Source organism: Coenobita brevimanus, chromosome 88 (assembly GCF_032717465.1).
Source record: "Coenobita brevimanus isolate Jiangsu-jjx chromosome 88, ASM3271746v2, whole genome shotgun sequence".
Classification (NCBI taxonomy): domain Eukaryota; kingdom Metazoa; phylum Arthropoda; class Malacostraca; order Decapoda; family Coenobitidae; genus Coenobita; species Coenobita brevimanus.
In genome coordinates, this window is record NC_137041.1 from 5,521,500 (window position 1) to 5,540,136 (window position 18,637).

The 18,637-nt window shown below is 39.8% G+C and overlaps 1 protein-coding gene across 1 annotated transcript in view; it reads left to right on the top strand.

Annotated features, from left to right (window-relative positions):
- Window positions 1–17,627, top strand: part of LOC145411196 (sortilin-related receptor-like) — a 218,758-nt gene extending 201,131 nt beyond the window's left edge. Inside the window, exons 35-37 of the mRNA XM_080281257.1 lie at window positions 7,626–7,816; window positions 10,637–10,837; window positions 16,512–17,627. Coding sequence (XP_080137383.1) covers window positions 7,626–7,816; window positions 10,637–10,837; window positions 16,512–16,576 — 457 coding nt within the window. The 3' untranslated portion in view covers window positions 16,577–17,627. The remainder of the gene's footprint in view (window positions 1–7,625; window positions 7,817–10,636; window positions 10,838–16,511) is intronic.
- Window positions 17,628–18,637: the final 1,010 nt, after the last annotated feature.

An 18,637-nucleotide genomic window follows, 5' to 3' on the forward strand; every position in this document is an offset into this window, starting at 1 on the left:
CTCCCAGCACTAATGTCCACTAACGCACTCCCATTCTCATCTATCTCAGCAGGCACACCCCAATCACCAACTATTCCATCCACCTTCACATTCCCAACTTTACCATTCATATCACATATGAAAAACACTCTCTCATTCCTTCCAAACTTTTCCATGCACACTTCTACATTTGTCCAGAACTCTTCTCTCACTCTTCTAGCACGATCTTGCGTTGGCGCATACACACACACAATTGCCCACATTTGTATTCCAACTTTCAACTTTACCCACACAATCCTGCTCTTCCCAGTTCTGTTCACATTGTAAGCCACACACATGTGCTTTTGGTTTATTGCATTATTTTCACCTCAGATTTACAGTGATTTACATCACAACATGAGTGTCTTGTACAGTGATGACGACCAGGAGGTCCCTGAGTATACACGGAAGCAAAAATGTGATCCATCTGCTTGGAAACATGCAGTTGCCAAGCAAAAATGAAATGCTGGGGAAGCATTATGTAAGTTATAGCACAGAAAAGTAAGTCCCAGCTGGGAAAATTGGTCCTCCTCATAAGTGTGGCTGCTTCAACAACTTGGCCAGTGGTGAAGTGAGTGATGTATTTACAGCTATTTGGGCAGTGAGTGATTATAACAGACAGAAGTTACATTGCCAGTCATGTGAAAAGTGTTGCTGTGATGTGACCTTGTGTTGAAGGCCATAAATCGCACAAGTCACGTACGATTAAATATTGTGTTGAGTATGCCAGTGTGACTTATGATGTTTGTTGATCATCACTCCTCATCATTTATGGTTTAGGTGAGCATAGAGTTCGTTCTGTGCTCAAGAAAGTGACTGTAACTGGATCAGTGGAAACTAACAAGCGAGGCACTGGTCCTGATTTGAAACAAGTTAGTGATGAATGGAGGGCACTAATATACTGGACTACTGTCATTTCTCACCCCCCCCCCCTCCACAACACTTCAATACATGCTGCAGTACTGTACATGGGTTGGTGATTGTCCTTTTCATTTTTGTGGTTATTTTCAAATTATGTTTTTTTCCTCATAGAGGTACTGTTGTATGGGGTTAATAACTGAGCAGCATTATAACCTGATGTATATTTTGTATATTTTATTCAAATGTGTTTTAAAGAGTTTTACTAGCTCTGTTGTTTGAGATGTTGTTTATTGAAATCGGGCTTCTGGTTAATGAGTTACATCGAAACAAATTTTTAACACTTTATTTCAAAACACTGATTTGGCACGTTCGTCTCAAATGAGCCTGGGGTTGCAGCAGCAGCAGAATTGTTGCATCATTCTGTCCATTCATCATTGTGTATAACATAAAACCATGCTAGTTAATGGTGTACATGCACCAGGGCCTACTATCTAATAAGTGATCATCATCAGTATCATCATCTGGACCTCCTTTCCCACCGTAGGGCAGGTTAAATAGTTCCAGTGTCCAGACAGCCCAACTTTGCCCAGTCCAATGGGCCACACTTCCATTCACTCATCATTCAAGCCCCCGGCATCCTGGCTCTATCGGATATGACAAAAACATTCACCACGTTCTGTAGCGTCACATAAATGTATCCGATAGAGATAGTCAGGACGCTGTCAAGTTCAAAAGTGGTGCCAAATCCCTGATCATGCTCTTCTCCTCACAACATTCATCCAGCCAGCTCGATCTCTTGTCAGTACCCTAGCCTTACCAATTTCCAAACCTCTCTCCCTCACACATTCATCCACCATATCTCTCCACCTTCTTGGCCTGTCTCGCCTCCTCCCTCCTTCAAATTCTCTCAGATATACCCTTTTCACCACTCTATTGTTATCCATTCTCTCCACATGACCATACCATCTCAGTACACTCTCTTCGATTCTGGTGTCCACCAACTTCCTCACTCCACATCTTTCATGAATCACATTATTTCATATCCTATCCACCCTCTGTACTCCACATACATTCCTCAGCAGTCTCATCTCCACTGCTCATACTCTTGACTTTTCATTTTCATGTCACACCAATGTCTCACATCGATATGTTAAAGTTGGAACCAACACTCCTTCATGTAAGCCTTGTGCAGCTGCAACACTCAGGCCTCTGTTTCTTATCAAGGCCTTCATTGCACCAGCTACTTTTTTTCCTTGTGTCACTCTGCTTTCAACTTCTTTTGCACATTTTCCTCTCTTTTCTATTACTCTACCCATGTATTTGAACTCTCTCACCAATTCCAGTCTCTCTCCATTTGCTGTAAATGAAAACAAAATTATTTTTCGTGGTCTGATATTGTATCTCTCTCTCTCTCTCTCTCTCTCTCTCTCTCTTTGAAAGAACCATAATAGGTACTGTAGTTAATTGTATGACTAATTAGGAACTACAGGTAACTGTTGCCAGGCAATGACTTATACAATATACGGGAAAAGGGTATTCATCCCTTCCCCCTTCCCTTGGGTACTGCCTTCATTGTACAGCATATTCAGTTGTAATGTGGCACTTAGGTCCCCACTAGGATGTCGCATTATAGAAACAACAGAGTCTGTGATGAAAAGGAATTTGGTCCAAATCTTTCCTACAGCCAACAGTGATAAATACCTTGAAACACAGGTGTGTGTTGAGTTAGACTGGTGTGGTGTGAGGGTTGATAGAGGTGAGACCTAATGTGCCCCAACAGGGTCTTACTACTATGCCTTGAGCAGTGGGAAGTGGGATTGTTGAGTAGTCAAAAATCCCATATTTGGGCTTTTGCGATGTTCATCACTGATTGTGCTTGTTCTACTCATGTTACAGGAACTTTTAGACATAACAGCCTTTTGCAATATACATGAATGGCATGGTGGAACTCATTACAGGTGAGCACTCTGAACAAAATACAGATATACTGACCCCTCAGATTGTTTGGATCTCATTTGCAAAAATTCATATTGTTTGGCATCCAAAGTATATACCATGTTTCTGTTTTGCCCAAAATTAACCCCATTTACGTGGATCACTGAATAGTATTATAATAATAATAATTAGAAGACATTGCCAGGTGACTGTTTCCATTTGCTTTAAGGCTGGGGAAATATATTCAGTCACCAAAAATCAATAAAATTACGAATTTTGTGAATTTCAGTGCAAGGAAAGCCTGATTTGCCAGGTTTTGCAGACATTATCAACTGCCTTAGTAAGTGAAAAATACCACTTATTTGTCACTTAATGTCACTTCATTATATCTATTGATGATCAGTAAGTCTTTAACCTTACTGTACTTTATATTATTCATGCTCAGTCGCCCCAAGAAGTGATGGCAGTGTTTCAGATTGCTTCAGTCACTGCACTGCCGTAAATTCATTGGAAACTTAGTGAATATAAAGTAAAATTTCTGTGCCTTCATCACATCATATCAGTTAAAATATATATCACGCTAAGAGTCATGGAATATGAATAACATGGGACAATGATGTACTGTATTAGAAAACACTTAGATACATTTCCCAATTTGAATGAATGTGTAATGTATTACTCCGTGCGTGGCGTGCTGTTTAACTCAGTGTTCCTGATGCATTGCTTCCCAGGATTTAAATACAGATGCTCTAGTTTCAAAGACCAGTTAAGAAAAATTCTTGTGAATGCAATATATTCCCCTATTTTCAAATGCTATGGTGATGATATAGCAACATGCATGCCATAACAATTAAATTATTCGTATCATTGATACCCTACCTGCAGTAGCAGCAAGTTGATTCTTCCTTTTATTCCTAGTCCTCCTCTTGCTTAAATTAATTACAGTGTAATTAGCTTTTTTATCCCCAGTTAATGCTAAATTATTTCCAGCTGTAAGGAGGTATGACAGATTTTACCCTTTTCTCGTACATTAGACAATTAAGAGAACCAAAATATGAGTTTATAAACTCTTGCAATGCAAACACACATACTTTTTGCTCTAGCTTTTAATCTTATTCTTTTTAAATAAACCACTGTCTTGGTTAATTGAAAATGCTGATTTGGAAGTTTTGAACTCGGTGATTTTTTTTTATGAGCCCCTGCCTTTTGTTATTCTTGGCAATCATTTATACTCTGAGGATACTAAGCTATGACAAGTTGGCATTCTCCAAGGAGATCCAACTCTCATTATATTTTTGAAGTTCTCTCTTTATATTTCATTCTTTGCTAGACCTTTGGCTTATGTTAGATATTCCAGGGATTTTTCCAAATGAAAAACTGGCCAAATGCAGTGTAATAACTGCATATCTTTAAGTAAAAGTTTTCTCTTTTCGTGCTTGTTGATCGAATCATTTAAAATTGCCTACTAACGTATACTGATTTCCCGATTTCTGTCGTCCATGGAGAAACAGAGATGAAAATAAATGACTTCAGATTATCCCCTGATGTTGTAATGGAAATTGTTTTATAAATAATAATAATGGCTGATTTTAATAGTTTATTGAAGCTCTTTTCTTTTCAGTCTTATGCTACTAAAAAATTATTGCATGTTACCACGCTAGATTTGAATTCCGCAAATTGTTCCTGACTGTCCCTGAGCGATAGTTCTGAAATTTCAGTTAGTTTTGTTTAGGATTTCCCATTAACATAACTAATGAACTACTTCCTACAATTTTGAGATATACCAGTACTCTAGCATTTACTTACTGTTTTCTGTAAGAGTTTTACATTATAGGTTTCATCTTTTAAAGATATAAGGAAGAGTACAGACGTACCTCAACTTACGAGCATTCAAGATCCAAGCATTTGAAAGATGCGAACACAAAAACAATAACGAACATTTCACAGGAACGAAAGTAAACAAGAAAAACTAATTTAGCTTGTAGTGGCCAGTTGCGACTGCTTTTGAATGAGGCGGGTGACAGTCTTTGCAAGTTGGGTCACTAGGCAGCAGTGTGGGTGCTAGGGGGCTAACCCGCCATCTTTTGTTTTTGTTTTCTTCACCTGGAGGAGAGAGGATCGCTGGTTATTATGCTTTTGGTACTCTCACTTCATTTAATATGGCTGATAAATGGCAAAGTCTATGCTGCTGTGCATGATGCTCTGGCCTGCTGTTGTCTCATCTTTAACAAGAAAAAGAAGAACACTTCCCAGTCATCAGTCACGATGTTTATCTCAAGGGTGGAAATGAAATTAGATGATCCACAACCTTCAACCTTCTATGCTGAGCCTTCAGCATCCTATGCTGAGCCTTCAGCCTCCTATGCTGACCTTCAATCTCCTTTGCTGAGCCTTCAGCCACATCCGTTCAGCCTGCTTCTCCTGAAAATCCCGATTCGCCCACAGCTCTCTCTTCACCCGCATCTTCCATCTAACTCCACTTCTCCACCTGCCTCCTTTCACTTCCTGTAAGTCCTGCTGTCTGCCCACAGGTGAGTTAGTTATATTTATGAAATAACTCTATTATCGCTTATGTCCGATGTATATTTACGACTAATAAAACGAAATGCTTGCCACATCCACATCTACGCAGGTGGCAAATGTTCCAAAATCTTTTCAGTTGTAAGTAGGCATCGGACAATAGCAGGAACAGAGTTGTCTTATAATGTTTGTTTTTCTCGTGTATTTCTTGTGTTATAGTAATTTATGCATTTGTATTTCATTATACAATATAAACTGCTTAAGAACATTTAAAATATACCGACAGAACAGTGAACAGTACAGTGTTTTTTATGTTGTACATGTAGTAGCCTACTGTAAGGGATTTTCATTTTGCGAACAAAATCAACTTGCAAACGGCCTTTTGGGACCAATTATGTTTGTAAGTTGAAGTATTCCTGTATGTGCATTATCACTGACCGAAAACTTCTGGATACTCTGCCGTCACTTCTTAAGCCAATTGTACCTAAGGGGCCAAAAAATCCAGAGGACCAAATTAGGGACTTGGGAAACATTATAATTATTTCTTCTTCATCAGAAAGTAATAATAATAATAATAACAATAACAGTAGTGGTTTCTGTATCTCATTTTTTGTGGATTTTGTTGGCATAGTACATTTGAGAGAGATGTAAACAGCACCAAACAAGGGGTAAATTGGGAGAGTCATATATGGAGAGGGGGAGTGCCCACCATCCTTTCACTAGATACAGTGTTACCCATAGATGACTACACTGAATATCAAGCCAAGTAGTATCTTTTAGCCCTAGAAACCATTTATTACACAGGATGGGAATCATATAGCCAAATGGATGGATGGTGGCCTAGCAGGCTAAAACACTGCAGCCAGGTGTGGCCCATAGGGATTTAATGTACAGTACATGGAGGGTGGGGGGTTGTTTTGTATATAATACTACTCTGGGTTTAGTACAATATCTGTTCACTCACTTCAAATCTGTGGACTAAGTAGTCTGGTCATGGACTTGCATGCTTCTCATAGGACAGTAAAAGATTGTAAACGTAGCTACAGAACGTGGTGAATGTTTTTGGCGTATCAGATAGAGCCAGGATTCCGGGGGCTTGAATGATGAATGAATGAAGCATGGCCCACTGAATTGGGCAAACTTGGGCTGTCTGGACGTTGCTACTCCTCGCTCTGCCCTAGGGTGGGAAAGGAGGTCCGGATGATGATGAAAAGATTGTATGATAGGTAGATACTATTTGAGGGTACACTTATTGTCAGCATTACCTGCATGTACATATCCAAAGGTATGAATATGAAAATAGCAGAACAGATGTTTGGTTTTTTTTTTTTTTTTTTTTTTTTTTTTTTTTTTTTTTTTTTTTTACCAGAAATATTGTTGTCATTAACCCCTTAACTGCAGGTGTCATCCCAGAATGACATTGAAAAAACTGGACCAAACCGCAGGTGTCTTTCTGGAATGTTTGTGAATATTTTGAATACTGCGCGTTTTTTCCGCACGCCAGTTGTTTCAAGGGAGAGTAGCTATTAAGTTCTTTCACTCCAGCCGACCCCCACCTCCCTCCTCCCACCCCCCGGGCCTCCCCCCATCCGTGCCCAAACCCGCATCAGTCTCTGTCCAGCTTTGTAAGTGACAATGTTGCTGACGTTGCAGTGAAGTGCGGGCAATTATAGTGCCTTTTACCTGCCCCCATGAACACAGAGTGGGTGTTTATCATATGTGCAGTGTTCATATATGTTTATAGTATTATTATCAGAGTGTGGTTGGCATTTGGTAATGGTGTGTGGGGCGAAAAATAGTGATTTTAGATCGCTCACTTCTAATGGCATTGCCTGCCGAGTGAAAGTCCACGAAGTAATGAAACCTACATCATTGCAAAGCTGAAGGTTAGTACTTTCTAATGGTACCTTATTTTTCGCTCTAGCATTATTCTGTGCAGAGTTATAAAGGTTTAAAGTTTGTTTACATTTTGGCTAGAACCCTTCGGGGGGGGGGGGCAGTCGGGTCAAAACAATATCCGTGGTTAAAGGGTTAAAAAAGTAAGGATGGTGGTGTTGATTATGTAACTGAATATATACTGTACAGTACAATAGTGTGCTTAATTCCGGTAGCAGCACTTACATGTTTTACATCTACGAGAATAACAATAATAATTTTGAAAAAGTCAAATAATTTAAAGGAAATAAAAAATTGGCCTTATATTCATGATCCTCCCTTTCTAGAAATTTTGCTCACCATGATCAGGATGATTAAGATGATGATGATGGTGTAACTGAAGTACTTCCTTTCAGTATCACCTATGTGTTGTACATCTCTAAGAACAAGAACATGACTGATGCCATAGAGGTGGAGTGTGACCAGCCACCTATCAAGGTGCCTCAGCTTGCCCTTGGTCTCATCTATTATGCCGCTGTTGCCCTCAAAGATGCCGATGGGTATCTCTCGCCATGCTCCCAGATCATCCGCTTTGAGAAACCCATTGGTAAGGCTTATTTTAACTGTGAATTTGATTTTCATTTCCTCCTACATTTTTATTTGCTCAGTTCAGTTAGTGCAACCTTCAGGTGACTGTACAGTGAGTGACAAGCCCAGGGATAGCCTAGGAAACCATTTGCTATGTTGAATGGTGATACAGTGCTCCAGCTGAATGTAGCCCATATGGTTTTATATCCAAGGAATAATGAATAATGTTTTTTGCCCACATGTTGCCATTTACAGGCAAGGAGTTTGTCACACTCACCTTCAACTTTATGACAGAATATACTAGCTTAGCTGTGAACCTGTATGCATTTGATGGGGCAATAATGGATTGAATGATTAATAGACGGACAGACTATCTTTGCTGCCATTGTCTTATGCCAGTAGTCCAATCACTGTGTTTTAAGTGGCAGGAACAGCAGAGCATGAGCCAACCTGCCAGTTGCAGTTATCTTTACCTCTGCCAGTGAAGTTAGAGGTGCCTGTGTATTCTCCTGTGTCTGTCTGTTTGTGTACAAGGTATCTCAGAAAGTTGTTACAGGATTTCATCAAAATAAGGTAGGTGACTGGTTGAAAATTGTTAGTGAGAGTATAAGGGAAAGGGAGATGTACAGTACAGTAGTTGAACCTGGGTACTTTAGAAATCTGAAGTTGTGAAACAAGATATTGAAAGTTGATGAGAAAATCTGGGAGCGAAGGCTTAGGTATCTGTTCTGTCTGTCTGTCTCCAGCAAGAGTCCATTACCCTTGAAGGGGTAATCACAGATGAATTGCCTCCATGTCATTCTATCACCCATCAAGCTGCTCTCCCTGTCTCCCTCCAACTAACACCACCCCTCATTCATGTGCATTTCTGCCTCATCCCTTCCTCTCACCCTTAGTTTCCTCATCCCCCACCTCCCTCCCCCCAACTTCACTCATATGCACTTTCCTGGCCTGTCTCTTTTTCTCTGTTTTCTCCACACAGTCAAACCATCTCCGAGTATTTCTCTTAATGTTTTTCAGCGCATCCACAGCAACACCAAATTGCTCTTTTACATCCTCATTTATCTGTATCACGTAACTCTAGATAATCCTTTCAGATATAGTAACATTTTCACTCCTCTCACTCTTGACTTTTGTCATTCCAGCAGGGTCCAAACTTCACTTCCATTTGTTAGAGTGGAGATCACAATACTGTCTTGCAGCAGCTTCATCCATATCACACTACCTAATGGAGTGGAGGAGGGTGGTTGGGAGTGAGATGAAAGAGGGGGAGGGGGAACGGTTGAAAGGAGGGTAGGGAGGGAGGGGGAAGGGGATTGGAGCTGATGGGGTAGGTGGAGGGACTGGTTTAAGCTGTTGTCCACCTTTGTGGACAACTGCCAGTCATTGTTTATATGTTAGGAGACTTTACAGTATAGGCATACCCCAGTTTAACGATGCAATTGGTTGAGTAAAAACCCATTGCTAGGCAGTTTATCGTATCTTGGGGTAGATTTAACTTGTATAGGGATACTTTTTTGAGTATTGGGTTTCCCCCCCAGCCAAGTCCTAAACCCACCCAAATGAGTCCAAAAAAAAGTTTGCAGCCAATCTGAATGGCCTAACACCTGTAAAGGGGCTAACCTAAGCCTAAAACCAATTCCTGTCTCTTGTACCCAGTCAAGGTCATTGGCGAATGTGATATGCGACTCGTATTCTAACTTGGTGGAGAAGAAGCAGCAGCATTGTATACAATCCTACCATCAGACGGTCCCAGGGCAATTAAATAAACGTCTGTTATGCATAATAATAATGTATGAGTGATGCTGACTCGTCCAAGGTACGAATTGTTGTGATGGAGAATCATTGTTTTGATGGGAAATTCTCTTGATGGGGAATGCGATCAAATATGCGAGAGATAGCCTTTTCAACGGCCCCTCTTTATGTCATTTTTGTTACTGTTATGGTTGCCGAGCACCATTATTTTCTTCTCTCTTATTTTCCAACATTTGTTTAGAAATTCCATTGTAATTTCAAAGCATTTTCCCTTAAACAACCCTGATGCAAGTACGATTTATCGATTGATGATGCTGTCGGGATAACCTTGTCAATGGCCCCTCTATGTTGTTTTAGCTAGTGTTCTGGTTGCTGAGCCCCTGTATTTTCTTATCTGTTATTTTCCAACATTTATTTAGAAATTCCTTTGTATTTTCAAAGTGTTTTTCCTTGAACAGCCCGAATGTAAATACATGATTTATTGATGTCACAGTTTTCATCAGAGCATAAAATATTTACTCTCAGAAGCTTTCATTGTTATTAACGTTTATTTAAGATTATTATTATTCCATGGTAGGTTAGATGTTCAATGGTCAAACACAAAATATTCATTGTTGAGTCGCCTCGTTGTCCACACTGGTTTGTACCTTGTCTGATGTACAAGAATCCGTATCCCAAATGACAGTGTTCACTCCACCTATGATTAAAACACATTAATCTAAGGCTAATAATAGCTTTTAAATCAACCTGAACACAAAATATAGGTCTAAAATATCATCAAAATTGGTTTTTAAAGGTAATAAAAACCCATCGCAAAACTGGGGGTAGGACTACGATAGGCGGGGTAGGGTTGTATTTCTATGCCCATCACTATTCCGGAGTATCACATCTTGGGGTATCATAAATTGGGGTTTGCCTGTACTTGAATCCTATTGCAGACAATGCAGCTTCAAAAGCAGCTATCACATTAAACAAAGCTGACCTCTCCAAGCATGGGACACTGGCTTACATAACTTACGTATTTACCATAAGGTATCAAATTAATTTGGTATTATAACAGTGCTGTATATTTTCTGTGGTGTAGGAGACCAGCTGGTGGTGTCACAGAGCAGTGTTGTTGGTGTGGGTGTGTCAGTGTTCCTGGTGGTGGCGGCACTGATAGCAGTGGTGGTAGCGCTGGCTGTTAGGCACCGCCGTTTGGCTCGGTCCTTCCTTACATTCGCCAACACACATTATGACCGGTCTCAGGGCACCACTCTCATCACAACTAATGATCATAATCTTGGTAAGTCATATCAGTTTTTAGATAATTTTTCTTGATAATGCAAATAATCATTGTAGGTTTTGTCAGTACTGAGTTGTACATGGGTGGCCACTGTCAACCCTGGAAGTTATTATTGTGATAGTGAAGTGTGGCTGCAGACTTGATAATTATCCACACAGTCATCACCATTAGGCAGGAATCATGCAGCCCCAACTACAGCATGTGCCTGAAGTATCCATACATAGGGAAAATGATTGCCTTTTTAACAAGCTGTGACTTTATTAACAAAACATGCTGTACATGGTTTCCATTACTTTGAAAACACATACAGGTGCATCTCTCCCACTCTTGGTGAACTCACATTACCACCTCTGGTATTCTAGAAGGGTACCTGAGAAGAGAAACAGCTATTCCTTTGTATGATGAATTTTGAACCACCCTGTAGAATCGTAGTCCAAGCACGAGAATCTCAGTGTTACAAATCTTAATTGCACATATTAGTTTTATTTTTCCCAACTGCTTCAAGGAGCTGTTTAGAAGTAATTAGCTGGTTTTGGCACTAGGTTTAGTTTGTGGTCCGTAGAAAATATCATATGTACCATGGGCAACTCTAGTATGGAGGTTCCTTAAGAGGAAACATGGAGTCATTTTTATTCATGTACTGAATGTATATTTTGTCACAGTGACAAACCAAATGGTTTCCTGTACACCATGAAACCATTTGCTATGCTAGGTGGTAACCATATAACCAGATGATGGCACATGGTGGTTTAGTGGGTAATTAAGGTGCTCCATTTGGATTGAGCTGGTGCAGGTTGATATCCAAGGGGTGGTTGGGGTTTATTGCTCACGTAATGCCACTCAGGAATGAGTGAGGCTGGTCACTCTCATCTTAAGTGTCAGGACCAACTTGCCTAGCCCTGGGCTTCTAATCTCCTCATGGGGCAACACTGGATTAGATGATGAATGAAATGAATGAATATTTTGTCACACCATTGTATTTTAATCAGTACTATGGTGTGGGCACTCACCATCCACTCACTCAGTGTGATGCTGCTCTTGAGTGTCTGCCCATTCCTCACCTCCATCCTTCTTTCCTTCCATCCTCTTCTGTCTTTCTTTCCTTCCTTCTTTTCTTGTCCTTCAACCTACAGGTGACTTTACACTCCCTCTTCTGTCTTTCTTTCCTTCATTCTTTCCTCTTCCTTCTGCCAGTGGGTGACTCTACACTGAGTGACTAGCCAAATGGTTTCCTGTACACCAGGGAACCATTTACTATGCTGGGTGGTAACTATATAACCAAATTTTGGTGCCTGGTAGTTTAGTGGGTAATTACGGCACTCCAATCAGATTGAGCCAGTGAAGGTTTATATCCAAGGGATGGTTGGGGTTTATTGCTCACATAATGCCACTCAGGGATGAGTAAGGCTGGTCACTCTCATCTTAAATGTCAGTACCAACTTCCCTAGCCCCGGGCTCCTTCGCTTATCATGAGGCAATGTAGGATTGGTTGATGATGGTGATGATGACTACTTTTCAGTACTTTGCCTGCTTTATAACCCCAAAGTTTCCTTCATTGAAACCCCACAGTTTTCAAGAAGTTGGCTGCAGCCTGAGGACACTCCCAGAGTTTTTTTTTTTTTTTTTTTTTTTTTTTCCAGTTTGGTTGTGTTGTATGATGCTAGGGTAATAAAGAAATTTGTGTTCAGTATTACTGGAATGGTATTAGCCACTTTGTGGTAGGTGGGGGCACTCACCATCCACTCACTTGATGTAGTGCTGCTCTCGAGTGTCTGCCCTTTCCTCTCCTCCATCCTTCTTTCCTTCCATCCTCTTCTGTCTTTCTTTCCTTCAGTCTTTCCTCGTCCTTCTGCCTACGGGTGACTTTTCACTCCCTCTTATGTCTTTCATTCCTTCATTCTTTCCTCTTCCTTCTGCCTGTGGGTGACTCTGCACTGAGTGTCAAGCAAAATGATTTCCTGCACACCAGGGAACCATTTACTATGCTGGGTGGTAACCATATAACCAAATTTTTGGCGCCTGATGGTTGAGTGGGTAATTATTGCGTTCCAATCAGACTGAGCCGGTGAAGGTTTGTATCCAAGGGGTGGTTGGGTTTTATTGCTCATGTAATGCCACTCAGGGATGAGTGAGGCTGGTCACTCTCATCTTAAATGTCAGGACCAACTACCTAGCCCCAGGCTCCTACGCTCCTCATGGGGCAATGTATGATTGGATGTTGGATGGATATATTAGCCACCTAGGCATGTTGGACCAGGTGACTGATCAGGTATCCATCTCTCACTGATGTTCCTGTTCATGTTATTCCAGTTTCTTTCTTTATTTAATTTGACCTTTTGACTGATTGCATTGGGCAGTTGACCCTTGTGCGGTGTGGTGCGGTGAGGATCTGTCCGTTCTCCCCTTTGGGGCTAAGATGTGAATGAATGTGTTTGATTGGATGAGTAAATGGAGAGTGTGTCGTCTTGTCTCGGCTACCTCCCTTTCCTTGGGGGAAGCAGCCTAGGTATATAGATAGACTTTTTTTTTTTTTTTTTTTTTTCTAGTTAACAGTACTGTACTCAGTTTCATTTCAGTGATGCCTCAGAGAAGCAAGAGAGAGAGACAGTAGTTGATATATTTTAAGCTGTAAAGTGAAAATAAATGTGATATATGCTTAAAGTAGCTGTATTGCTTGAAGTAATTTAAGTGCAGTTTTGTACTTGAAGGTTCTTCTTTTATTATTATTTTTTTTTTTTAAGTTTTTTTATTGGTATTCCTCTTCAGTAGTGTATATTAGCAGTATATGGTGCTTTAGGTGGTTGATATTTCTCCACAGTAGTTTATAATAGCAATATACAATGCTTTAGGTGGTTATGAACATTATTTTGGACTTAGGTCCCATCCTTGTGACCTCTAGTAATCTCCAATTGAATCTCTGGTATAACATCTTTGGTTAACATCGGTTACCCTCGTTCAGCTAGGGATACCTCATGTGTTTATACTGTACTAATTTTGTGAGGGGTACTTAGCTGAGAGTAGTCCTGCTAGAGTTACATGTTTTTTCCCTAAAAGTACAGTAAGGTTCTATCTTGATGTATGTCTGGTACTGTTATTGTGTAGGTTTGATTTATCTTGTATGTGTTCAAGTGTTTGTTGTAATTTGTGTGTGGGTGTTTGGTGTGGATATGCTTAGCAATGTTTTGTGTTATTGGGTGCTTGTGGTAGGTTCTTGCATTGTTAAAAATAATAAAATGCAGGAGTAGCTTTCTTGTTTCTGTCTGGTGATGGTTGTGATGTAAGCAGATCGGTATGATAGGCAGGGTCCTCAGCAATTGTGCAGTATTGTGATCCAACATCTTTAGGTGTTATTAAGTTGGAAGAAATTTTTCTTTATGTGAAGTGATCATTATTTATTGATACAGTAAAATACAGTACAGTACATCCTGTTATGGTGCACTGTGCTATTTGTGCATGTCTGGAACTGAATGTCGTTAATGTTTTTTTTGATAGGGAACCAGAATGTTCAGGTGTAGTTCAGTGTTGTGCATACAAACTAGCTTCAGTCCTCCTTACTTCCTAGAAAGGGTGACATGGGATTGACTGTTATCATGTTACTGAAATCATGATGTGAGTGGCTTCAAGCATAGCTAAGTGTGTACTTTTATAGCTATGAAAACATTTATTATGTTGGGTGGGAACTGTATATGGTAAACCCTCTGGATACTCAGTATCCCATGCACAGAATCTTCTTGCACTGTCAGAAAAGGTGCTACCAAGGAAGTCTGTTATGTGGAAGAGTATACCACTTGCATGGCTGTACTTGGGGGGGGGGGTAGGTAGGTCCCTGACTGTTGAAATTGCCCATATGGTTAGTTGTGCTCACTTTCTTATTGTTTTAAGCCACCTTAATGTCACTTTTTTAAGTCTTCTTTACCTATATAGTAGGCTGTGCCTTTATGTGACAAACTTGTACTCTGATTGGGGTTATAAATGTTTATAGTAGGCCTTTTTTTTTTTTTTTTAAATGATTCCTGTAAGCCATCTTCACCTCTACTGTCAAGGAGAATGTGAAAATATGAATAAATTGCAAATGAGTCATCAGTTATCATGGTGGGAAAAGAAAAATACTGAATATATCTCTACAACTTATGGGAGGAAAAAAAGAAAAGTCACTACTGACATGAGGACTATCAACTTATGAAATAAAGCAGTAAGTTTTACTTTATTCTGGCTTACTTCGCCAGTTCTCTAAGGACGAGAAATTAATAAACTTCCACAGTGGAGACTAATCACCCATGAATGCTGAATTGTTGATACTGTTGGCCTCGGAGAAAGTGTCCTTACCCCTGACACTCGATAATTAGTACTAACAAAGACAGATTCTTGCCAGTGCTAACTCCTGGCTGGTGCAAACGGATTTATGAATTAATATGAAAGAGCTGGCTTATCTACCAGTCATGATTAATATAAGAAGTTTGTGCAAACTTGGAGTAGCAAACTAAAGTAAGCACAATGTGGAGAAATGAAACATGGTTCTTACGATTAATTAAACCCAAAGATAAGAACTGTAATTTATGAATTACAAAATGAATTCTTACGTTACATGGTAACTTAAACAAGTAATCACAACAACTAGCTAATAAGTCTAGAAAACACATAGATAATACTGGTCAGTGGAGAAAATGTGGTCGTGGCTGCGAAGAGACTGGGTGGCACTGCAACTCAGCCACAGCACTGCATATTGCTGATGTCTGCTGTTGCCGATTACCAATTCGGTGGGGAGATGCAAGGGTCGTAGAACTGTTAGAGGCTGTAGCTGCCAAGGTGAGGTCTTTGCTTCTCTGCACTGCTCTCGATGTCCTCTTCCTCTGGCAGCACTACACCAGCTGACTAATGTTCTCACGCCAGCCATAAAGCAATACATGATCACCAGTAGTAGGCATGACCCAGCGCTAAAGAGGCAAGGCGGAGATCGCTCAGTGAAACATTACTGCTTATACATAAAGACAGTCACTCATGATACAATGATGAATGTTTTGAAAAAAACTGTTTCAAATCTGAGTGCAAACACAAACAGTTAACTGACTGAGCGAAGTTCTGTGGGGTTTCAGTACTGTTCATGAGTTCATTTAATAATAATACAGTGTCACGAATTGCCATAATAACACAGTCTCACAAATTTGTGACATCTATATTGTAGGCTATACCCTTCGGAGGCATACTGGTATCCGTAGTCTAGTTTTCTTTAGTAGGGGAGCAGGGGCCAGGCCTGGGGTTGGTTAACACAAAGAATTTTATACAGGTAATGGGATATGAACCACTGAAGGCACAGACTAATTTTGCCCAGTACCCAAGGTTAACACTTTAGACAAGTATTGTATCCTGAAGGTCTGTTGTAATCAGCATATAAACATCTAATGCTTTAGTGGGCGAGGGCACTCCAGTCGGGTGTGGCCATTAAAGGGTTTAAATCCAAGATGTGTTTGGGGTTCATTGCTCAGATATTGCTGCTTAGGGGAGAAGACTGATTTTTCATGCCTTAAAAGTGTGGAATGAGTTACCTAGCCTCAGGTCTTTCTGCTCATGATAGGATAATAAAGGATTGAATAATGAGTGAACTAATGAAACAAATGACATTTATAAAACATTTTTGAAATAGTTTACTTAGAATGTTTACCCCATTGCTTTACAGATGAAGATGATGACTCACCAATGATCCGAGGCTTCTCAGATGATGAGCCATTGGTTATTGCCTGAGTTGTGGGCTGGATGCTGGGCTAGGTGTAAATGCGATGGTGAAGTTACTCTCATGGCCCCCTCATATCTTTCTAAGTGCCAGGAGATGTGAAATGTGAGAGGCATGGAATGCATTAAGCTCTCTTTTTATGTCGTCATGGTTGACATTCTTTTTCACAATTAGGGGCCGTGTGTTTAAATTATAAATTGCAAAGTGGAATGCAATCCCCCCAATTCTTTATTGTCATTTTTGGAACACCTGTGGGTATTAGGTATGGTCTGCCTGCATCCCATATTACAGAGTACAGTCAGCAACAGTATAGTAAGGCTAAACACATTCCACCTGACCTACTTGCTTTAGAAATTATCATAAAAAATTGGGAGCTTGCATTCTTCATAGCAGTTTAATCTTTAGGCATATGACTGTAAGTCCAAAGAAATTCATAGAAAAATATCCTAATAAAGTTCTGTTGCTGCCACTCAAGCCCTCAATGTACAGTGCCAGTTGCATGGAAAATTTTTGGTACAGTATTTTAAAGCAAATCACTAATATATAAACAAGGCCTAACTGTAAGTATTTGAAGTTTTGTCATATGCCGCAGTACTTTTTATTCATGGATGTTCAGGAGCCAAAGTTAGATTAGAAAGCACCAGCATTTTGCTGTACATATTCTTCATACTTTTAAGATTATTTCTTGCATAGTAGTAATTGAAGAGTAAAATGATGAGGTAGAATTTCCATTTGTTGCATTTTTATGCCAATTTTAATTTCAGTAAGTGGTGGAATATCAGCGTTGCCTTGCAGATTGACTTATGTATATGAACTGATCTGCAGTGTGGTCTGTATTTACATAATATTGGAGTCTGTTTCATTTTCATTCCATTTTATGATCTTTAGTGAATGTAAAAATATACTGACTAAAGTGTAAGAACAGTTGTAATTTTCTTTGTTTTCTTATGGTTGTACATTATGTTTATTGTATTATTGTGTTATTGAAGTTAAGATAGGGCTTTGATTTTGAACTGTAAGGAGAGACACGCATGGGATTGATTTGGATATCCACAAATCATGATTGTTATGTTTCAGCCTGATATGCACAAATTTCTTTTGAAATTATTATTATTATTATTATTTTTTTTTTTTTGGGGGGGGGGATTATATATAACATGAATTTGAGAAAATGAGAGTTTGTAATATATGAATCTAAATTCTGTGGCTGGTCTCAGCTGTTATATAATGCCTGTTAGCATGCATTTCAGTAATTGTTATTCTAGTTACCCATATGGAACAGGATAGATTATATGAGGATTTCTTTTTTTCTTTTTTCTTTTTTTTTTAAATCTAATTGATCACACAGTTTCACCAAATCAGTGCTAGGTTTGCCAAACACTGTTAATTCACCTTGTGAAACTTTGAGTGTGTAGAGTTACTTGGAGATAGACTGATTAATAAGGGAGTTTGGGAGAATCATGGTGTTAATGATGGTGTGCTGGAAAATGTCGGGAGGACTACCCTGAAGTGGTTTGACCACGTGGAGCAAATGGCAAGTGACTGATTCCCCAAAAGAGTGTGAGTAAGGTGGAAGGTGATAGGGAGAGAGGGAGACTTGAGGAAGTGGTGGGGGGATGGTTTCAAGAGTTACAGGTATATGGGTGGTGTGGGATGGAAAAAGGGCTGCCTCGTGACATAGAACAGGGCATTGTGGAGGATTTTTGTCTGTGGTCACTCCTTCAGGAATTAAGACATGTGGTAGATAGAGAATTTTGCTAATGCCTTTTCTCTATTTTTCTACCATGCATCATACTTCCTGAGCTGTTGTGGTATTAATTCCTTCACTGTGATGACTTATTTTATAGATTATTGTTGCTGCTACAAGTTAGTTTTATACAGGACAGGGGAGCTCCCTAGCAGTGAATGGTTAACGAAAGCTGAATCCCTTCAGTTTCAAAAGTATATTCCAAGCTGAATCCAGGTGTCAGAAGGTAGCAATAGATGCAATGTCCTAAAATGTGTATAGTCCTCTGTTCAGCAGCTAGTACATAGTACAAAAAAAAGTCTTAAGGTTGAAGGAGTTAATACAG